Raw genomic sequence first — 25,028 nt, 5'->3', positions numbered from 1 at the left:
TAAACTTTAACTAAACATGTTAAAAACACAAATCCAAACTTGTATTATCGCTAAACATGAAATCTAATACAAGAGAGAAAGTAGTAGAAGAGATATCACCCTTGTCACATGAGGTCAACCTCTCAATCGTTGCTCCTCAATCTTCATCCAAATTTAGCTACAAACACAAGATGGATAAACTACACTACCTATCCCCACGCCATCCTTGCCTATAAATTAAACAAATTAATTAATATGCAGCTATATTTGCCAATATCTATGTACATATTATATTATTTATAATTTTGTAACAATAATAGTAACAGCTGTTAGTTTAGAATTGCTAACAAATACGGAGTAATGCTTTTAAAAGATTAAAGTAGATTTTAAACATAATGTAATGTTGAATATTAGTTAAAAGTCCAAAAGATTGATTTATAAAGTTATTTGTTAATATTATATATGAAAACATAAGATCAAAATAAAAAATAAAATTTTATTTTGAACCACCCATCAGGGCACCCTGGTTGGGTAGACGGATGGGGGTGGGGTAAGAGAAGTGGGGGGATAGCACTAAAGCCAGGAGAAGTTTTTAAAGCACAAGGAGGGAGACGGGTGAGGGTTTCCTAGCCTCATATCCACGTCATTGCCATTCCTTTAGTCACCCACTCTCTAAAGCCTAGAAATTTTAGTTTTCCCTCATTAAAGGTTTGAAAGCATAAATGTTAATTTTTGCCTCCAAAAAAATTTATAAAATTTAATGATAAAAGTTATATATATATATATATATATATATATATATATATATATATATATATATATATATATATACAGTTTTTTTTAATCAAAGTAATTGTTATGCTTCCGTCTACGTAGCAAGGCCAGTATAATTTCAATATTTTTTTTAATCAAGAAGGTTTTATATTATTCCTTGAAGAAGAGAGACAAAGACGGAGGGGGACATCGACCTTAGCTCCTAGGAGTACAATGCATACCCTAGCATTTTCTAAGGGAAGGGAGACCACATTTGTCTAGTTTAAATGCCCCTTGGGCTTGAGTAGGGAGATCCGAAAGTTGATGATATGCTCTATCACAGCCTAGTATAATTTCAATAAATATTTGAGGATAATCTAAAATTTGGATACCATCATGAAGTGCAGGTGATGAACCATTTTTGAAGACAGTAGCTGATAGACCCTTATTCATAAGTCAATTTCAAAATTTCGAAGCAATAAAACTTGCTTTTTTTTTTAATGTGACCAAGGAGGAGGTAATTATCAATGGGTCTACCAAATCAACGTAATTTGTAGGCCTAAGAGATATGACAAGGTTTAATTTGTACTATATGGTTCCATGGGTTACCTTTGAAACACTGCATTTAGGTGGAATATGGATGAAATTAATTATAATAGCAGCTCTTTAGGTGAGACATCATTGTCAAGCCTACAACTAGTTCTGTATAGAAATTCTTATATTATCCAAACCTAGCACCTTGCATTTCGACTAATAATAAACAATGTTGGATTAATGAAACATCTAGTGCGAAAAATATATATATATTCTGAACTAGGGATTCAGTGGATAGATACAAGAATTAGAACTTTGAAGTTGAAAATAACCACAATCATGGATCCCAAGACAAGAAAGCTTGGGGGATCTCTGAAAGTTCCTTTTGTCCAAGAGTTGGCTAAGGAAAATCCCTCTTCTGTTCCAACCATGGTTCGAAATCTCGGCCGAGTCGTCACCTTTTCGGCCCCTACCGATACGAGACCGTGACGAAACGATATCGAGTTACTTGACTAGCCGAGAAATTAGCCGAGACATCACCGCGACGGATTGACTCGGCCGTTTTTTTTTGCTATTTTTTATTATTTTTGTTTAGCATACTTTTTTTATATTATTAACAATTTTTAGAATATTAAATGCCTTAAAATTTGTGTCTCACCGAGACCGCGAACCGATATGTCGAGACCGATATAGAACGTTCCGGACTGCGACCGCGACTTTGAGCATGGTTCCAACTCGTTACATGCGCCCCGACAAAGACCAATGTCCAACCATCTCTAACGGTGGTTCTTTCCACCAAATACCGGTTGTGGATATGCAATGCTTGTTTAGTTCTGCTGTGGAGGTAAGTGATTTGGAGCTTTAGAAGCTGCATTCTGCTTGCAAGGAGGGGGGTTTTCCAGGTATATATACAAGGATTGAATGTATGACAAACATATATTTGTGTGACAAGCTATTGTATGTTTGAAGTAGTTTGATTATACAACTTTTTTACAAAACTAAATTATCAAGTGTTGCTATTTCAATGTTTGAACCGTCGATTTTGTGTAAAGTTTGAACCCTAACCAACATTCTAGAAAGGAACTTTAAATTCCCCTTGGTGGCCACTTGACCAAGGCTCTATGGTTACCTTTTTCAAGGTTTGAGACCATCCCACTTTTTTTTTTTTTTTTGTATCGAAAAAAAAAGAAATCATCTTCAAATGAAATCAAAGTCCTATGAAAAATGAATCCGTTGATGACTTAATCATCTTTTACCTCAATTTTACGAGTGCAAATCAGTTGAAAGTATACATATGCTTATGTGCTATTCCATCCAGATGCTATTACTTATGAGAATAACTGTCAGCAGTTGATTAATCATGGAGTTAACTCTTCATTAGTGGAGAAATTGAAATCAGAAGTTCAAGATTTTTTCAATCTGCCGATGGCTGAAAAGAACAAATATGGTCAAGAACCAGGAGATGTAGAAGGATATGGGCAGGCCTTTGTCAAATCAGAGGAGCAAAAGCTTGACTGGGCTGGCATGTTATACATGATCACTCAACCAGAAGATTTAAGAAAACCTCATTTATTCCCTAAGCTGCCTCTTCCTCAAAGGTATATTTGACCAACCATGCACAACACACACAAAACGGGGAATTTAAATCAAGTGTGCTATCTTTAGTCTTGTAATTCTTAAACCATGCAGTTTTAGGATAAAAACTGTTTTTGACATGAACTAACATACGTAGCATGCTAAAATTTTAGGCAAACTGTACTACTAGTTACTGAACTTTCTTGAATGAAAAAAGAATTATGTTGGATGGCCGAAAAGAGACATTCACGAAAATTTAATGGCCACTGATGCACTTTGCCAGATGGTTTTGATTGAAGCAATTCAATGATACCATTTAATTTGACGTTTTCACGTCTATCTAAATTTGAACGCTAATGCATCAGATAGGTGAGATTTTTTAGTAGGTAAAGTTGATTTTTCTGTAAAGTTATCTACTGAGAAAGATAGAATAAAAGAATATGTTGATGTGATAATTTTTAAAGTTAACATTTCAGATTTTATTTTAGGGAAGTATACAGATCCAGAAATGGCTGAATACATGATGACGAAAGGTCAAGTAAAAAAATAAGCTGAAATGCCAATGAGAAATTAATTACCCTGCCGCCCTCCATCCACTATCTTCCAAACCAAATAAAAGGAGAAAAATATATTTAGAACAATAATATGAATAATTCAAAACATTAACCTATTGTACATATGCTAGTAAGTCCACTAAGGCTTAAGAAGCTCTCTTTTTCACTTTTTGTGAGATCGAGAAAAATAATGACCTGCCAAGAATTTCCGTTTGTGTTTTGATCAAAGATGATTTTTTTAAATAAAATATCATATTTTCATTAAAATTTATACTAATGGTAGAAATTATATCATCAAATATATATAGATATCAAATAACAGATCTGAAGAAAGGATACTACAGATAAGATGAACAATAAAAATTACATTATAAAGCTCTAAATTTAAAAAATAAGATAAAATAATTGTAGCTCCATATATGGATATCTATGCATGCTTGTAATCGTCAAATCTGCTGATTAACGGCTTCAAGTCCATATATTATAGTGAGATCTACTGAATATATCTAAGAAATTCCAGATCTAATAATCACAATCTGAAAAACTCAAATGTAATAAAAGAAAAATGAAAATATTATCAAAAACTCTCACTAGGAATCCTTAGGAGAGAATAAAACTCCACTAAAAAATTTAGGAGAGAAGAAAACTCTCACTAGACAACTTTAACGAGAGAAGATGACAGGTGTCGAGCTTGTACAATAATAATTATCTTCTCAAGAAAAATATAAATTTTGTATATAGCGGTGAGTAGGGTCGAATCCACAGGGATTGGGGATAATTCATTTTTTCAGTGTCCGAAGTATGGGGAATTTTTGGAGAATATAAAATATCTAATTAACTAACTAATGAAACGACTAATAGAAAATAAATAAGAATTAATTAATAACCAATACGACTCTAACCAAAGGTGCAATTTTTCAGAAACGGTTCATTCAACTGATCATCGATGCAAAGATAATTCAATTACTCATTAATAGATTGGTTATAGTTGTCATACACGCGATAAACAACCAGCCTTTCCTTACTTTTTCGATAGCTAAGGTACGACCGTTAACTATTTCTCTAACCAAAAAATAACTATAGGTACAACCGTAGGATTTAATTTATAGATTGCATTAAGAATTAGAAAAACCCAACCCTAACTAACAAACACACTACGAGGGTTTGTTTAAATTAGATCATATGTTTTCCTAACATGGAACCAATCACGCTAGTCGCCACTGGTATTAATCAATTGAACAATTACGGATTCAATCAATTAATCTGGTAGTAGATTATTAGGTCAATTTGAATATCAAGCCCTTGACATTCAAATAACAAGACAATCATAAGAAGTTAAACTAGAAAACGTACAAACACCAATGAATAAAAGAAATAAGTAAAATAATTCTATCTCACAGATGTTTGGAATCGAGTCTTCAAGTTGACCTTTGACTAGATGACGAACTTAGCCACGCCTCATAGAGAAATTTTCACGCCAATTAGTAGAATTCATGAATATCAAACTTTGTTCTTAAAACAATCTAATATGTTTCACGCAAGAAGAGTAAAGGCACGAAGAAGGAATTATCTCCTGTCTTGCGGCCTCGGGACTAAGACGAATAATAGAAGAATCTCCCTAATCTAAACAATGACTAGTCCCTCATCTCGTTGGTTTTTCCACCGAATAAGGAAAACAAAGAGATAAGGCAACTACTGAAGTTTCCTTCTTTCTTGTTTCCTAATGCTAGTAAACTCTAGTCACGAAAGGAAAGGTATTGGTTTAGCACATCTTGGAGCCGGATTTGCAAGGATTCTCAAGGCTTCCCACGTGCACGGCATTTTCTCAAGAAAGTCACACTTTTTAGTATTTTTCTGCGCCACTTCTTGTAATTAGGTCCAAATACCAAATATAAGTATATTTCATCAATTAAAATAATATTTGGCAAGGACAAAGTGGAAAATTAACCATAAAATTAATAACAAATTATGCCCTATCAATTCCCCACACACCTAAACCATGCTTGTACTCAAGCATGAGAACAACAAATCAAACAATCAAATTCAAACAATGGCTATTGCTCAAATCTTCTATTGTCAAGATACAATTAAAACATATGTCAAGTATTAGTGATTAAGTTTCAAGAAACATCTCTCCGGTTATCTTTCAAAATCAAAGACCTTTCCAATTTTCGACTAACTAATCTAAGAATATAAAATATTCAACTAACATTCGTAAGCAAATGGTTTGACTATTAAGCAAAATCTCAACATTAAAATTCATGAATCAGCAGGCTAACAATTCATTCAAACACTTCCACATTTTTTACTATTGACACATTTTTTTTCTAAAATATTCCCACACTTGATTGATTTTTTTTTTTCAGGAGAAATGCTTAGTCTTTAGCCATTTAAGCGTTTTGAAGCGGACTCCGGGCAAATGAAGGAGCCCAGTTACTCAGTCATCATCGCATAAAAACCACATACTCATAGTCATTGTCACTTTTTGACATGAAAATCGACATTCATGGTGAAGAACTCCTGTTACTAGGTAACGATACTAGCGGAGTATAGCCAAACATGATTCAAATATGCATCAAAAATAAAATTAAAGATCACACAAGCCCACTTCATTTCTTAAATATGGAGAACTAAGATTAATAGTTGAACCAATTTGCATAAAAATGCTAGACAAATATTTACAATACTTAGAGAAATTAACCAAAAAGTGCAAAAGTCACAAAATCTCAAATATTCACCAAAGAGATACCCTAAACTTAATCATGCTATACTTAACACCTTAGCGTATAAAATCTTAGCAATAGAAAAATTTGAGACATCTAACCATCGTTTATCTGAAACACTCACAAGTATGCATAAAAATAGGCAAAGATTGGATAAAATTTGACAAAATCAAAACAAAAAATTCCAACAAAAATGCCTACACTTGCACTTTTCCAATATATTATCAATATACTACTCCCCCCACACCTAAATCTTACATTATCCCAATGTAAGAGATAAAGAATAGAATACGAAACAAAAGGGACAACGAAACTTCCCTGATAATTGTAGAGGCCGTGGACAGCTACGGGTGAGGGCCAAATGATTGTGGAGCTCGACGTAAGTTGATGGTTGGCAGTGGTGGAGTTTGAATGGAGAAGGATGGAAGAAAGAAGGAAGAAAGAAAAAGAAAAGAGAAAGAAAATGGAAAAAGAAAAGGAAAAGGAAGAGAAAAGAAAAGAATTTTTTTTTAGAACCACTGTGTTAGGTGTGGGCATGCCAAGATAGGGAAAAGTAATCTGAACTTGGGAATCGCTTTTCGCAATTTAACGCGTGCTCTCCTCGCGTGGGCATTCCAAGATTTGGAAAAGTAATATGATCCTGGGGTGACTTTTTTGCAAATTAATGCATGCCCTCCTTGCGTGGGCACGCCAAGATTCCTTAACCTGCCTGTGTTGCGAACAGTTGAGGTTTTATCAACATGTCATGGGCACCCCCATGTTTTGCAAAAGCCTCCTGACCATGAGATTGAGGCTTGCAAGATTAACGCGTGCCCTCCTTGCATGGACACGCCAAGATTACCTGTCCTGGTCATAGTGGAGGAAAATATCAATATTAACTAGTACCCAAGTGAGAAACGACAAATTTAAAGCAATGAACAACGAAAAAAATAAACAAAACCAGTATTTGGGTTGCCTCCCAAAAAGCGCCTTTCTTTTAACGTCTTTGACTAGACATTGTCATGTTTGTTCAGGGAGGATAAAATCTTGTGGCTCGTTTTAGTGCTTCATTCTCTATGTAATCCTGATAGCCCTCGTAAATATAGTAATTCTTGAGCACACGAGCTACGGTCTTCCATGGACTAGTAGATGGCGCCAAACAAGTCAACAATAATCTAAATTCTCCACCCATTCCTCCATCACGCGCATTTACTGGTCCAAGATATTTTGTCATCGCCACTCTTAACTTATTCCTATCATGAAATTCAAAATTTTCTGGTATAATAAAGTCAATCTCACCAACAAAAATTGAAGAATAAGAGTCAGAAGAATATTGATTAAGGAATGGAGAAAATGTCACCGCATTTGGAGATTGTTCACAGGATTCATTCACTTGGATGAGTTGATATTGGGGTTTCGTTTCTTGCACTTCAACTTCCTTTTCAACTGCATCTTTAGATCCGTTTTCTTGAAACTCTTGCAGTTCCACGTCATTTATCCGGATAATTGCACTCTCATCTTCTTCAAGGTTGATATTAGTCTATGAGAGCAATTCTGACATCGATGATGGCTGTTGCTGTTGATATTGATGTTGAAAATCGATTGGGTCTGGTGCATAATTAAAGTTGGAGTTGCCCCACCATCTTTGATCATACCCATTTGAATAAGGGTCATGCCACGTCCGAGATTGAGGTGAGAAACCTCCAAAATTATTGAGATAGGCATTCAGGTAATCTTGATATTCAGAGCACATACTAGTTGAATGATCTGTGGCATAACAAATCCCACAAGTTGCAGCAGCCATTTTGTCTATAAGAAAGCTTAGTGAATCTGAATATTGATCATCAGAAAAAACACAAGCTTCATTTCCTTTCGTAGGAATAAAATCTAGTCTATCACCAAAATATGAAATGTCAGCAGCCATAAACTAGTAGAAAAAAGAAATAAAAGAAAAAAATAGAAATAAAAATAAGATGAACTCAAAAAGAAACAAATTAATCAGGCCCCAGTCCCCGGCAACAGGTGTCGAGCCTATGCAATAATAATTATCTACTCAAGAAAAATACAAATTTTGTATACAGCAGTAAGTAGGGTCGAATCCACAGGGACTGGAGATAATTCGTTTCTTCCAGAGTCCGAAATATGGGTTTTTTAGAGAATATAAAATAACTAATTAACCAACTAATAGAAATAAACAAGAATTAATAAATAACCAATACGACTCTAACTAAAGGTGCAACTTTTCAAATACGGTTCATTCAACTGATCATCGATCCAAAGATAATTCAATTACTCATTAATAGATTAGTTATAGTTGTCATACACGCGATAAACAACCAACCTTTCCTTACTTTTTCGATAGTTAAGGTACGACTGTTAACTATTTCTCTAACCAAAAAATAACCCTAGGTACGACCGTAGGATTTAATTTCTAGATTGCATTAAGAATTAGAAAAACCCAACCCCTAACTAACAAACACGCTACGAGGGTTTGTTTAAATTAGATCATGCGTTTCCCTAACATGGAACCAATCACGCTAGTTGCCACTGGTATTAATCAATTGAACAATTACGGATCCAATCAATTAATCTGGCAGTAGATTATTAGGTTAATTTGAATATCGAGCCCTTGACATTCAAATAACAAAACAATCATAAGAAGTTAAGCTGGAAAACGTACAAATACCAATGAATAAAAGAAATAAGTAAAATAATTTGATCTCGTAGATGTTTGGAATCGAGTCTTCAAGTTGACCTTCAACTAGATGACGAACTTAGCCACTCCTCATAGAGAAATTTTCACGCGAATTAGTAGAATTCATGAATATCAAACTTTGTTATTAAAACAATCTAATATGTTTCACGCAAGAAGAGTAAAGGCACGAAGAAGGAATTATCTCCTGTCTTGCGGCCTCGGGGCGAAGACAAATAATAGAAGAATCTCCCTAATCCAAACAATGACTAGTCCCTCATCTCGTTGGTTTTTCCACCGAATAAGGAAAACAAAGAGATAAGACAACTACTGAAGTTTCCTTCTTTCTTGTTTCCTAATGCTAGTAAACTACTAGTCACGAAAGGAAAGGAATTGGTTTAGCACATCTTGGAGCCGGATTTGCAAGGATTCTCAAGGCTTCCCACGTGCACGGCATTTTCTCAAGAAAGTCACCCTTTTTAGTATTTTTCTGCTCCACTTCCTGTAATTAGGTCCAAATACCAAATATAAGTATATTTCAACAATTAAAACAATATTTGGCAAGGACAAAGAGGAAAATTAACCATAAAATTAATAACAAATTATGCCCTATCAGAAGAAACTCTCATTAGAAAATCTTAAGAAATATTTTATTCACATAAATGAAAAGAAACTATAGAGAGAGCTCCTCACATGAAGAGAGATTAGAAAAATCTGATCTCTCTCTCATGAGAGAGTTGAATGAGAGTTTTAGTTAGATAGCTTTTTCTAAAGAAAAGAAAGATAGAAGAAGGATGGCCGAAGATATTTTAGGTCAAAATGTTACTGATATTATAAAAGATGAAGTTGAACAATAAAAAATCACCAATTCACTGTGATTTTAAGTTCATTATAATATACATCTAAATTTATACTTAGACTTAGGTATGCTCAGTTCTCCTTATAGTTTATTTGCATGTTAATCAATCCAATAACACTGCAAAACATGAAACTAACATTGAAGTTTGTGCGCAAAATTTTCTTTTCTTTTCTTTTGTTATGATACTAAACCGATATTTATGCTAGTTACCTTTATATTCCTTCAAATGTTCTTGGTTTTGCTGCATAGGGAAAGTCTTCAAGAGTACTCTATAGAGCTCAAAAGTCTTGCCTTGAAGATTCTCAACCTAATAGCAAAAGCATTAGGAATGAAGCATGAAGAAATTGAAGTGCTTTTAGAAGAAGGGTTGCAATTAGGGCTGCAAACGAATCGAGTCGCTCGCGAGTCGAGCTCGAGTCGAGCTCGATCAATATCCAGCTCGAGCTGGCTCGAGTTGGAATCGAGCTGGAACTCGAGCTCAAAATATTAAGTTCGTTAGTTCGCGAGCCGGTTCGAGTATATATATATATATATATATAATATTTTTTATTTTTTTTATTTTAAGTATATATTTCTTTTATTTTAAGTGTATATTTAAATTTTTTTATTTTCTTATTTTAATAGTAAAATTACATATATATCCTTAATATTTTATTATTTATTAAGAAAAAATATTATTTTATTTATTTTTTAAAAAATAAAATAATTATTTTTATTTTTTTAAAGCTCGAGCTCGACTCGAATTGATTCGAATCGAACTTGAGCTTTAAATTGCCGGCTTGTCGAGCACGAGTTCGAGCTTGATAAAATTTAGTCGAAATTCGGCTCGATTAGCTCAAAACTCGACTCGACTCGGCTCATTTGCAGCCCTAGTTACAATCCATGAGGCTCACTTACCATCCTCCATGTCCTCAACCTGAGCTGGTCACAGGCCTATGCCATCACTTTGATCCTGTTAGCCCGCCATTTTACTTCAAATCAACGATGTACAAGGTCTCCAAATCAAGGAAAATGAAGCTTGGGTTCTTGTTATTCCACTTCCTAATGCTTTTATAGTCAACGTTGGTGATATCTTAGAGGTAAGTATTCGCATAAATATAAGGCTTTATTGTGAATTGCCCCATTAACAAGTACATGCTTTTCAATTTGCTCCATGTCAGTCACACTCTGCTCTGCTAAACTTTGGGGGTAGGCACACTTTTGACTTTACTATTACGAGCCTTAAAATTGTATGCTTGGCCCCTTGAAAACTAGTCAAAGATATAAATATTAACGTCATAAGGAAAAAATTGAGTGTAAGAATGTTAATGCCCTTTCATTTCTGAAATGATTAATAATTTATCATTATTGCCATTTTGTTTGGATCCGAACTTTATATCTTCTCTATAGTATCTAATATACAAAAAATCAAATTAATAAAACCAAAAAAAGCTTTTTCAATTTAATATCCTTAAAGTCTTTTCAAATTCATGTTGAATTAATGTTCTTTTATCTTATACATTGTTTTCAATTTATTGGACTTTAAATCTAATAGTAATAATAAATAATGTAGTAATAAAAAAATAATATAGTAATAACAATAAATAAAGTTGGCAAAATTTTGAAATCATGCTTTAATATTAAGCTTGTTACTACTTAATAGCGTAATATTTTATTCTTTTAGTTTATGTAAATTGTTAGAAGAATATTTTTGTTATATTTTGTTTGTCAGATTAGTCAACTATGAATTACTTAACTAAATTTTTAATAAGGACTAATATATATTACATCTAGACTTAGAGGAGAATAAATAGAGATTAAATAAAAAAAATCACTTTCTCCACCAGTAAAAGGGCATTAATAGTAAACTATATATAGTGTCATCAACAAAGGAGCAATATTGTCATAACACTCAATTTTCTTGACAAAGTTAAGATTGCAAACATTGACAAAGGTAAGATTTCAAATATTCACTAGATTTCTGGTGGTATGAGGTGCATATTTTTAAGGTTTAAGGTGGTAAAGTATGAGTACCTCCAAATCCAAAGCTCAGGGGAACAAAATGGTGAATAAGCTTTGTTTTGATTGAATCTGTCCTCTCCCTAGACTTCCAATATTTACATTTTGTTTCCAACATTTACCTAATGTGCCACAACACTCCTATAAAAGCCCAAATTGTCATGTGGAATGCACTTACTCTCCGAGTACAATTAGCTTACGTACCAAATTTTTAGTAACTTAGTCATCAGAATCTTTTGCTAAGCTGTGACTGATAAAGCTATCAGAACTTCCAGTGTCCACCAATACGTTCACTACTACAGTTCTCATAACCTGTTGTAGAGTAATGGTCTTTCTTTTGAGCCCAGAAGACAATGTATGAAATGACATGCCGACCACAACTCCAATATTACTAGTAACCTCATCTTGCTTCCCTTGGACATCTGCAAACTCAATTTCCTCCTCCTTGTCTTCTGCCATCTGATGCAGCTGCTTCATTTTGCTTTGATGTCCTGCTCCAAATTTGTTGGCACACTTGAAACAAAAATTATTATTCCTCTGGTATTGGATGGTGAAATTTTCTATATGATGTTAGGACTAGAATCCTAATTAGCAGAAGCTCCTTTTTCAACTCGATAATGAGGGAGCCTATAGCTATTAGTTCCAATACCATGGCCAATTTTGATTTTATATAATTCAAATCTGGAGTCCACATTCTGCCTACCCCCTTGTCTAATCTGTCTACGTCAAATGCTACTATTAAAATCTCAGGTTTGAACATCTTGACTGTGCCTAATTTCTTCTCTAAGCCCGCTAATGAAACTGGAGACAGAATATCGTTCACTAAGTCTTATTACTCCTGAGGAGCATCAAAGTTTTCAACTGTTCAAACTTCTCTTGTTATTCTTCTAAATTACCAATATATTGCGACTTATTGAATTTTTCCAAATTTCCTCTGTCAAAAAATGTGTGCACGATAGTTCTTTAATTCCTTCCAAGACAAACTAGCTAGGTTTTTCAATCTTGACCCCCAGAAACTAGTTATCTGTTATTCCCTCATAATACATTCCAATCACATTCATTCTATTTTCATTAAAAAAATTTGTAACACAAGAATAATTTATGGCATTTTCTGACTCATTCCCTGAGATTATCCCCAAAGAACATAGGTAATTCAACCTTAAGAGTAACTGGGAAAAGGAATCCTACTCCAGTTCTCCTTAGTAGTCGCCCCAGGCTCATTGGTGGACAGCAACTTCTGTTGCTTCTAGGAGGTGGGAATCCCAAAATTTTCTTCTTCGCAGATCACTTTCTGATTGTCTTTACGAGACATCAACATAATAGAGGAGCTGAATTTCCGATGCACATTGTGAATCATGGACTCCATCCTCCTGCCATTACTTTCCCACTCATCTTTAAAATGTTGCTGGAAATTATTCATGGAGTCTAATTGCTGCTAAAAATTTCCTATGGAAGCCAGAGCCTTGCTCAACCTTGCTTCTGTTTCTTGACCTGCTCCTTCAAAGACTTAAAACAAGTAGTTTCAACCATGATCAGGGGGTATTCAAGCAGTCAGAGTCAACCGCTTCATACCAACAACTATCAGGGACTCAAACATTGGAGCCAAATTAAGTATTGATATGGGAGAAAAATGAACTAGAAAAGGAAAGAATTAGTTCAAGAATGAGGAATGATCAGAACGAGAGAAGAAGAAAAAGATGCAGAGGGAAAGATTGACTATAAGAAAGGAATGACTACCAAACTCCTTTCCTAACTAGTTTCACTAACTGAAGGAAATTAAACCAAGCTATCTTAGTATTTAGTTTCCTAATTCTTCTAATTTCTTGTTTTGGTGTCTTGTTTGTTTAGTTTTCATATTAGTTTAGGAATTAGTTTCCCTCATTTCTTTCTTCAGCCCGGTCCGTTTGTTTGTTTATAAATACTTCGCTGCCATGCTATTTATTCGAGTGTGTGATTTGTTTTGATTATTTATCCTATGGGCTATTTTCCTACAAAGTATTAGAGGTCTGGACTTTGATTCTAGGGCTTGTTCATGAAATTGAAGCATGGATCAATGTTATTCATCATGTTGTGATGATTTTATTTTTGATGGCAAAAATGATTTTGAGATTTTGAGTTGGTTGATGAAAAAAAAAATTTCAAGCCATTGGAATTTGGGATTTTGTCTAAAAGGGGTTCACGAAACCTATAGAAGGTACGAATTATCAAGCTGTTTAAGAGTTAGAAAAGAATAAATAGTTAGATTGTAAGGCATTCCAATATCTCAACACCCAAGTCCAATTGCATGTAGCCAAAAAATTTATAGATGTAAATGCAGCAACGGAGGTTTGGAAAATTTTGATGAATTTCTATGGTCATGGTGGAGAAGAATTTTGTGATGAGGTAGGAGAAAATTTTTTTTTTGATGAGTCAAAGAAAGAAGAAATTGCAGAAATTATGGGTACTTGTGAAGATGAAAAATTTGTGGCTGAAAAGGAAATTTCACATGTGGTTGAGAAAGAAGGTGAAGTCGTTGGTGATATGGAAAATGTAACTAAAGATTGTGATAAGAGAGAAATTTTGATTTCATTGTAGTTGATGAATTTTTTGAAGCGAAAGATGTGATTGTTAAAATTGATGTGATTGTTAGTGTGAAAAAATTAAAGGAAAAATATGGTAATGTTAAAAACATTGGAGGTGGCAACTATGATTTTCTAGTGTTGGGAAATTTTCTTGGTGATGTGGAGTAATGAATGGAGTTTGGATGAACATGTTTAACTTTTTTGACATAAGTGATCAAGGTTAGAAATTGTTCAAAAAGTATAAGTTCGACCACTGTTACGTGCAAAGATGAAACTAAAAATCAATCATAAGTTGGAGTCAACTGTTGTGTCTACTGCAACTGAGCTTTTCATAGAGATTCAAGCTCGAAATGACATTGGAGGTGAGCACAATAATGAGCATGGTTTAAGGAAGGCAATAAAGGAAATTAAACCCAACTATCTTAGTATTTAGTTTTCTAATTCTTCTAGTTTCTTGTTTCGGTGTCTTGTTTGTTTAGTTCCCACATTGGTTTAGGAGATTTCAAATCAGTTCCAAATAAGTTTCGGTTTATAACTGTATTTGTTTAATAAGTTTAACAATGCATAAATACTACTAGAGTAATAGATTATTACTTGAAAAATTGAGTCGAGTTTTGAGAGTAAATTTGAGGGAAAGTCTCATAGTTTAGATTCGTAAGTTGTTGCAAGCGAAAAGTTACAATTTGATATTGCCATGATTGAGTTTTGAGTTAATAAATAGTTAAATGTTTTTTTGTATATTTATTCTCATTCTCTTCCCAAATACTTTTATATGTGTTAAAATTGCTTTTGTTTCTCATTTGTGCCCTATTATAAAAAAAAAAAAAAAAGTCTTCCCTACTTATCTAAATGGGGCCAATGGGTGATAGAAAAGGCCCATGGCCTAGGTTGGCCACCTCTAGGGGTGTCAATGGGCCAAGTCTGGATCCGAACTCGGCTCAGGCCAGATAATTTTTTTCCGAATATGGGTTGAGAAATAATTCCGATACCCGGATCCGTTTACTTTAACAAAAAATAGGTTGGATACGGAATATAGGATTCCAACCCGGATCCAAACAATATATTAATAATTATAAAATATAAATATTTCTAAATACATTCTTTTACCAAATTAACAATTTAGTAATGATTTTGTAGATTGATTTGTGGTTAGTTTTGTATTGACTATTGAGTTATTTGTAATTTGATTTGTTTAATTTTGGAGATGGATTTATAATTAGTTTTGGATTTAATTTTAAAATGTTTAAATTTGAATTTTTTTTTCGGAATAGACCTAGATTCGACTCATAGCCCATCGAACCCAATTCCAAAACTCTAAGATCAAGACCCGTTGGGTATACGGTTCGAGTCTGGATTTACTACATAAAAACGAGTTGGGTTCAGAATTTTCAGTTTTGATCAAAACCCTGACCCGTTGACAAGCCTAGCCACCTCATTGCACTTGGGGGTACCTGCCTAAGGTCTGTCTAAGTGGCACGGTTTATGTAATAATTTGTGATAGCGATTTCATTCGCAAACGAAAAAAATAGAAGAGGTTAAAAAAAAAAAACTCTCGCCAAGTCAGCATACTACATGTCTTTTGACTTAAGCCATTATTAAAATCACGAAAATGATGTCCAATGATTCATTCAACTTTTTTTTTTTGAGGGTAATGACATTCAACTTGAATATCCGATCTATGTGGCAATACGAAAAGACAATTTCAGTTCCCAATCTTAGTTTAATATAGCCCAAAATGCAACGAAGCCCTTTCATGGTATATTCCTAATACACTTGTCCAACCTCATCCAGTCGATGGACCAAATGAGCTAGACCTCTGAAGTATCACTTCTAAGAGCATTATCTCTTCGTGTCTTTTTCATCTATGTTTTTAAACTTGGACCGGACCTCTTCATTCGATCGATCGAACTGAAAATCGGCCAAATGCCTAGTCTAAATTATCCTAAAAAATCGAATAGATAGAAATTCGGTCAAATCAGATAAAAAATTGGATTTGATTGAGTTTGACTAGAAAAATTGGAAGAATCTATTGGTGTTAAAGTTTTTTTTTTTTTTTAAGTCAAAGCATTTTCAGTATTATGTTTTGACCCTAGGTTGTTAAAAATTATTAATATATCTCAAATATTTCATACTTTATAAATGTTGTCCTAAAGTTTGGTGTTATTTTTCAATCAAGTCCAGAATTTTAATTCTAAACTTGTTAATGTTCATTAAATATTGCTACTTGATCATTCTAATTTCTTTGTATTTTCTTGTTAAATATATTTGAAACATCAAATATATTTATGGATATACATTTATTAATATTAACATGTGCTTAAGTATTTTACATACAATATTTAAAATTTTAAATAATTTTTATTTATGACATTATCTGATTTAACCCCGATCGAATCTATTAACCCCTGACTCCTGAATTCGACCGAGTTGATACTCAGTCCGGGTCTAAAAACATAGTTTTTCATGTGTTGACATCCACATGATGACATCTATTTGTGGGATTACATGGCGTTAAAAACAATCGAAGGTTTCCTATAGTTATCGATCCAATTGAATTAGTGAGGAGAAAATGTATTATTTGGTCTTGTGTGGACTTCGGAGCAAAATATTGAATTTTACCCTTTTATGCTTGCTCGCATGCGCATTCACACATACACACATTTATTTATAAACACACTAGCCTCTCTCTTTTACCCTTTTATGCCTGCTGGCACGTACACATGCACATACACATGTTCGCATGAGTATTGAGTACGCAAAGAGAGAGATTGGTATATACTATTGCTTTGTATGAGGCATGAGATTGGGAAGGGACAACTTTTAGCAAACGCAAAAGAATTGTTATGTTTCTAAAGATTGTAGCCTTTGTGTGTAGAATTTGTACTTGTGATTGCAGAGGATCGATCCCGTGACTTAAACTATTGATGCCAGTTAAGTAACTATCCGTTCGCTATTGTCATTCGGAAATTAGTTTACAATTATCCCTTTTTCCTCAAAACAAAAAATTCCTACATGAAAATCTTTTGAAAGTTACAAACAAGTGCATTATGTCTTATACGAAGTATGGATACTAAACTATTGAACAACAGGTAATCTGTCTAGCTTATTTACAATAATGGTTAGACTTACAAACCTTTTGCTTTGGTATGAAACTAATTCTTGATAGAGGGAAACATCTCAAGAGAGTCTACCAAAGGGTCCAATATGAAAGTTAGGGACCCAACTTTGACCCAAAAGCTTAAGCCATTAGATCTTGGGTCATTTTTTACATATTAACCACTCTTTCTCCGTCTCTCGGACCAAATGTGGGACGTAATATTTTTAATCATGAACCTAACACCTCTGATGTATACGAGTCATTTAAGAAGCAAAACAACTCCATGGGTAGTAATGTTAAATTTAAAATTCTATCCTAAAACCAATCCATTTATAGTTGAAGTGCAAAATTCCAAACGACATATTAATTGTATATACGTAGTTTGGGAAAAGTCTCAAATTGGATGAAGATTCTCTACTATTGATAGAGCAATTGCAATTGATGGTTTAAATAGTTTTAGTACGAACGTTCGCTAGATGAGATTGATTTTGAGACACAATTTTTAATAAGTGATAAAACTTGCTGTATTATTAGGTACGTTATTATTATTTGTATTTTCAATGTCTTAATGGTTAAATATTTGTGTTAGTAGTTACATTTTGTAGTACAATTGGCACTGATATTTTGTGACTGGCTGGGCACTGATGTGCTCTCTTTAGGCTGATGTTGTCTACTTTAATAATGAACAATCGCAAGCTCATCTGCGTAGCAAAGTATGTGGATCCTATTTTGTAAGTCATCAATTTTTGGAGATGGACTAATCCAATTTGAATACATCACTCAAGAGACGTTCCTTGAAGACTTTAAGTCGCCGACATTTTATCAACAATTTTGTAGAAACATTTATAACCGTAGCTGGTGCTTTCTCTGAGATTACTTTTTCAGATGACCAATACCAAAGAAATTCCATTTAGTTGTACTAAACAAGCTTATTATTCAAGTGTCACTGATATTGAAAGCGAACGATAAGCTCTTTTTCAGTTGAGAGAAAACTCGATAAACAAAATCAAATCGTCAGCCATGGTGGATTGTGTTGCGCATGAGTCATGAAAGGAGTTAGCTATAACAAAAACACTAGTCTTGTCATAAAACAAATCAAAAAATTTGTGTGTATTTATATATGAATTAATCTTTTCTATACATACATATATATATATATATGTATGTACATATGTATGTATGTATGTATGTATGTGTGTGTGTGTGTATGTGGATTGTGTTTTGCATAATTCATGAAAGGAGTTAGTCATGACAAAAATACTGACCTTGTCATAAAACAAATCAGAAAATTTACTTTATATATATATATATATATATATATATATATATATATATATATATATTTATTTATGTGGAGACGTACATTTTTCAACCTAAACCTCTCAGTGAGCCTTCAGCTCCCCATTTGTTTTTCTCAGATTTTAATTTATTTCATTGATCAAAATATCATTAATGCTTTTTGTTTGGGTTAAATCTAAAAATATTGTTTTATTAGTTAAGTTTAGTTTCTAAAAGCAGAATATTCGAAATGTGACATATCAAAAATAGGAAAGAGTGCCAATAATTGTGAAATCTAAATTTCATTTTTTTAATTAATCTTCCCAAAGTAGCATATGATCAGGTTTGAGGTTGGCTAATTTACCAAAAATTAGAATAAACAATTAAACGTTATGAACATAATATTAAGGAAAATTTCCAAAACTAAGTAAGTATGTTTGTCCAAGAACTATAACATGTCACTAAGGAAACATCTTTCGAATATCTAAGTATATAAACTGTGATTTGAATCTGTGGTACTAAAATTTTGTGTCATCTTTTACATTATCTCTAAAAATTTCAAAATGTAAAACCAAATTTTAGTAAAATAACTTTTACACATATGACACATATAAAGTGTGCCTTGATCACGAATTGATATCAATTGCAACTTGGGGCTACGTGTATATATATATATATATATATATATATATATATATAGGTAGAGATTTACACAAACCACAAACATGGAATCTGGTATGATAAATTTGGGAAGCTCTCTAAAAGTACCCTATGTTCAGGAGTTGGCTAAGGAGAAATTTGCATCAGTTCCACCCCGATACATACGACCTGATCCAACCAAACTTCATGGGGGTCTCCACAGAGGAAATCCCAGTAATTGACATGCAAAGGTTGCTTTCTGATGAATCAGTGAATCCAGAGCTTGAAAAGTTGCATTTTGCCTGCAAAGAATGGGGCTTCTTCCAGGTTTGTCATTTCGTATTTGTATATGCAGATATTAGGTACTGTTGTTGACCTAATAATGGAGTCTGATTGTAATAGTATTTCCTCAAAATCTACTAGTCATTTCAATTTGGTTTTTACCACAACTTTAACTTACTTTCAAGGGAATAAAATAATTCTGAAATATTTATTATGTTAATAACTATGACTTTTCAGGACTGTAGGTAAATGATATATCTTGCCACAAGTTTTTTTTTTCATATTGAAATGTTTCTTTTCTTGTAATTATCCAGAAATTTTATGTCAAAAGCAAGCATGCCTACCCTAATATATGAACTCATTTGACTAGAATGTAATAGGAGTGATCTCCTTTTCTTTCCTGCTTTTCCTAGGATCTTCTTTGAATTGTTATACAAGGACAATCATCTAATTTAAATTGATATACATGCCTGCTGTTAAAATGGAGAAGTGTTATAATAGTCAGCACCAAATAATTAGTGACTGTACAATTTGTCACCAGCTGATTAATCATGGAGTGAGCTCTTCATTAGTGGACAAACTGAAACTAGAGATGCAAAAGTTTTTCAATTTGACGATTGAAGAGAAGAAGAGATTTGCCCAGGAACCGGGCGATGTAGAAGGATATGGACAGGTCTTTGTTGTATCTGAGGAACAAAAACTTGACTGGGCTGACATGTTTTTCATGGTCACTCTGCCAACTCACTTGAGAAAACCTCATTTACTTCCCAACCTTCCTCTTCCATTCAGGTACAAGAAAATTTGCACACACATTCATATCATTGTATTTAGGATGCATTTGATAAAATTAAAGTTTGAAAACTGAAATCTGAAATCTGAATCCATTAAGTTATTGAATTATTAAGTATTAAATCAAATACAATTGAATGTATATCACATTCGGTGATAAGTGAAAAGTTTATCACTTATTTTTTATAGCAAGTTTTGCTTAAAAATTTTAATGACATTTAATTAATTCATATATTCAATTTTTGGTTATCAAATGTATCTGAATATATTAAGATCTAAATAAATTAAGTTTAAATGATGAATGTTGTCAAACAGGACTATAGTAACATCACACACGGTATAACTTTTGAAAGTCATAAGCGTCTAAAATTCTCTACACTTGTCTAAAATTTTAAAATTTTGTGGGTGAAAATACTTAAAAGCTAGGGATAAGATGACCATAGACTAGTAATATGTTAAGAAAATAAGTGGTTAGTAGCAGTCTGTAACTTTGCAAATCACCGTACCTGTAATCTTTCTATTTTCTTTTACATAAATTGTCAACATCTTGATATATATAAAGAAACTGAAAGTCTAGAATCGAAATTGTAAAGAGATATAATGATGATTTTTATGATTTATAAACTGGATTTACAATAAGAGACATTATTTAATTGTGGCGGTTTGATTCTTTCATGTATTTTAATTGATGGAAATATGAACATTTTGGTCCTTTATTATAGCAGTGGTGGTTAATTTGGTTCTTTATATACTACCGCTTGCTAATTTATTCCTTATCTCCTCTGCTCCTTTATTTCTACAGTGGCAATGTCGATTATCTTTGTAATACCAACATTGCATGGAAGTTCATGAATTAAGGGTCGTAATTAGAGATTTGGGAAAATTAGGAGAGGGGAAATCGATAGATTACAAATACTGCATTGATTTTATTTTATGGAAATCAGGGATTAATTGGTAGACGGAAGTACGCAATAAATCTTCATCACTGAAATAAAGGACTTGAACTATATAATTCCCTTCTAATAAGCAAAGTAATAAAGGACTTGATGAGGTAATTAAGTACTTTGTCTTAAATCTTAAAGAACAGTAAATAAAGAAAGATGTAGATAATGGTTATGCAGCATCTTAATCACTGTTTGTGAATTTTGTTTTGTCGAAAAAAATAATAATATATGTCTCATTCAGTTGTTGAGGGGTAAAAAAGATGATAACCACTCAATTATTCTTTATTCTAGGTCACAATTTGTTTATAAAAAGTATTCCATTGATGACTAAAATGCTTTATTCAGAAAAAAAAAATTTGATAATGCTGGTAGGTAGCCCGCCAGAACTAAACATATAATTGGTTAACAGAAAAAAGCTTTTACATATAATTGAAACCGAGGAGGCAATAATAAAGCCAAATGCTGTTATATGAAAAATTGTAGTGGAGAATATCCGAGTGTACATAATATATATATTTTTTATTATGTAGATGCATTTATTTGGAAGTCGTACTGTCTTAGGGGCCGACGTACAACATGAAACATCGAATGTTACCCCTTCAATAAAATTCCATGTGTAAGACAGCTTATCAGCCACTCCTTCAAAGAAAGAAAAAAAAAAAGACAGCTTATCAGCCACAAAGTGTCCTAAGGATTGAATATTTTGATCATTATCTGTCTTAAAGTCTCCACATGATAGGCCTTTTCTTCTTATTTTTTAACCCAAAATTGCTACCAAGCTATGATAGTTCCATCGATCCAAAATTCTACTAACTCTAAAAGAATTATGATGGTATTTTCTTTTTCAAATTAAAAAATACATACCCTGGTAAATCACCATTAAAAGTAGTTTATCATAGTGATAGAACTATTGTCATCTTTGCTTATCAAATAATAAATATGGTGTTAAAACTTTCACACTCTTTTTGTATATTTGTGTTAAATATATTATGATTGTTCTGGAAAGTAATTCAAACGTCATAAGATTCATTAAAAATTTTGACCAAGTCTAAGGTTTGGTTACCAAAAGTGTCAAATTAGGGGAGGTAGGTGTAATTTTTGAAACCTTAAGGGAGCTCAATAAAATTGTTAAAAATCTTAGGGAAGGTTTATGAAATTATCCCTTTCTTAAATCTTACCTTCTTAATTGTCTTTATGAGGAAAATTAATAAGCCATGTCACCGTGAGATGATGATAAAACATCCATCCTTGCATGCATCAAAAATTAGTTAACATCTAAAGCATTGTGTATTGTTATTATATATTGGATATTCTTTACTTTTTATTTACATTTTTTTTATCATTGTAGAGAAACTCTAGACCAGTACTCAAGGGAATTGAAAATCCTTGCCATCAAGGTCCTTGAGCAAATGACAAAAGCATTAGGAATGAAGCTTGAAGATATGACAATGCTTTTTCAAGAAGGGCTGCAATCAATGAGGATGAACAATTATCCACCGTGTCCCCAACCTGAGCTAGTGATCGGCCCTTGCCCCCACTCTGATGCTACTGGGCTTACCATATTACTGCAAGTCAATGAAGTGGAAGGCCTCCAAATCAAAAAGGCTGGAGCTTGGGTTCCTGTTGTACAACTTCCTAATGCATTCACAGTCAATGTTGGAGACATTTTAGAGGTAATCATGCTCAAAATCCTTTCTCCCAAGATGCAATGTGAATATGAGCAATCTCTTCAAATTGCTTTTCTGTTTATATAATTACAACATCTATCTATTTTTTGGCCTCCCTTATGAGATATTTTCAAATTGGTTTCTACAATTATGAACATATATGGAAATTAGAATGTCCTTCCCATATTTCAATAGTATTCAAGAGATAATCTTTCCGATTATGATTAGTATGCCTACACTAGGTTGATGTGTAAGACTAATTATCAACTTGCACTGCCTAGAAAATGAGGCCAGGTCAAAGTGTAGCTTTCATGCCAAAATTTAACTTTTGACAAATTTGTGCCTGAACTTCTAACTTTGGCTGCTTTGTCAGAGTTAACAAATGTTGTTTATTGGTAGAATATTGAGTACTTTAATAAAACACGTATCTTTATAAAGTAAAAAAAAAAACATAAAATATATGAATGAAAAGGTCTTTATATTGAAAAAGCAGTTTTATTCATATTAGTAACCAATTTAATTGATTAATTACTTCATTATTCGAGTAATATTTCCCAAGAATGTAAAACTTGGGCATAATAACTTCAAAATTAGTATTGTACATGCTCTTACACTCCACCCTCCAAATTATTGCTTACCTGTGATGTACGAGTGATAAAATTCAAACTACTTTCCTTTCATCGTTTTGAAAAAAGTGCTTGCTCTTTTTCCCAACAAGTTTGTTATGATTTTCAGAAAGGAATTTACTTTTTGTCTTGATTTCAATGCTAATTACACAAGTTACTTACAAATCATGTCCTGGATCTATCAGGGTATGGCTTCTGAATTCTATCTCCAATGTTTTTGGGGCATAACAGTAGTTATAGGTGGACTCACAAGATTGCCCTGTCAACTATATCCTATTATTGAGCCTAATTGAACTTTTATGAGAATGTATGCTACACAGTACACAGTTGGGAATAATGTGATTTTTTAAACTGAGATGCAGATTGTGACAAATGGGATTTACAAGAGTGTTGAGCATCGGGCAACTGTGAATTTGCACAACGAAAGGCTTTCCATTGCGACGTTTCTCGCCCCAAAATTGGATGGTGGTATGGGTCCAACGCCAAGTCTTATCACCCCTGAAAATTCAGCAATTTTCAAAAGAATTAGTATGATTGACTATTCAAAAGCCTTTTTTTTTCCCGTGAACTAGATGGGAAATCATTCATTGACGCAATGAGGACCCAAATCGAAGACTTTTAGGCTCTTAGTACATTTATGATTTTTCTCTTTGAAACTTATATACACTGTTGACATGGTGTCCCCTCTTCATCGCCTCCCCCAACTTTCATTCACCACAAATTGTATAATTGTTTAAGAATTAATCCTGTATATACTGACACTATATATGCTATTAGATTCGAATGCATGACAACTAATATTAATTTAAATTTAAAATTTAAAATTTGAAACAAATAGTATGCATACAAGTCGAATACTGTATACATTATTAATGTATTGAAAATTAATCTATTTTTTAAATATGAAAGAGAATGATGAGTAATTGTATATGCTATCAACGACGTATTAGAAGTCTTTTTTATGCCAGATCTTGATAAGGGGAACCAAAAAAAACCAAAAAAAAAAAAATCTTTGCTATTTTACACAACTATAAATCTTTGAATATATTGCTATTTCATAAGTTTGATTTTCGTTTATTTCATATTCTATTCACTGACATAGCTTCACTCCTTCGAATCTTACCCCATCAACATTGTGGAAATTTAGCCAGATGAAACCGACTGGGAATGTTTTAAAAGGCAAAAGTGTTAGGCTGATGGCCCCAATTCTAAGCGGACCTCTCACAATTCCCTTTTTTTCCCCTTAAAAGGTAAAACGTCAACTTCCAAGTGCATGGGATAAGAAACCTTAATCAATAGAAGAATTATAGAGTCAATGCCATGTCCACTTCTATCAACAGCTTGTCAAATTAGTTTCATTAACTCTAACATTTATCAAATAAATATCAATCTTACGTGGCAACATAGAAAAATCAAAAGGAAAACTATGTGTTGATATGGTATTAAATTCAAATTTTGGGTTTTTCTATTATGTCCTTATAAGTTTAGCACAGAATAAG

General features: G+C 33.0%; 1 protein-coding gene and 1 pseudogene across 1 annotated transcript in view; one reads left to right on the top strand and one right to left on the bottom strand.

The window, feature by feature from the left end:
* LOC140014268 (oxoglutarate-dependent flavonoid 7-O-demethylase 1-like) overlaps positions 1 to 20,292 on the bottom strand; it is a 176,937-nt gene extending 156,645 nt beyond the window's left edge. Inside the window, exon 1 of the mRNA XM_072064716.1 lies at positions 20,259 to 20,292. Coding sequence (XP_071920817.1) covers positions 20,259 to 20,263 — 5 coding nt within the window. The 5' untranslated portion in view covers positions 20,264 to 20,292. The remainder of the gene's footprint in view (positions 1 to 20,258) is intronic.
* On the top strand, positions 19,293 to 24,327 carry LOC113709126 (oxoglutarate-dependent flavonoid 7-O-demethylase 1-like; annotated as a pseudogene).
* Positions 24,328 to 25,028: the final 701 nt, after the last annotated feature.

The sequence above is a fragment of the Coffea arabica genome, chromosome 9c (genome assembly GCF_036785885.1).
Source record: "Coffea arabica cultivar ET-39 chromosome 9c, Coffea Arabica ET-39 HiFi, whole genome shotgun sequence".
Lineage (NCBI taxonomy): Eukaryota > Viridiplantae > Streptophyta > Magnoliopsida > Gentianales > Rubiaceae > Coffea > Coffea arabica.
This window is presented reverse-complemented; position numbering and strand designations above follow the sequence as displayed.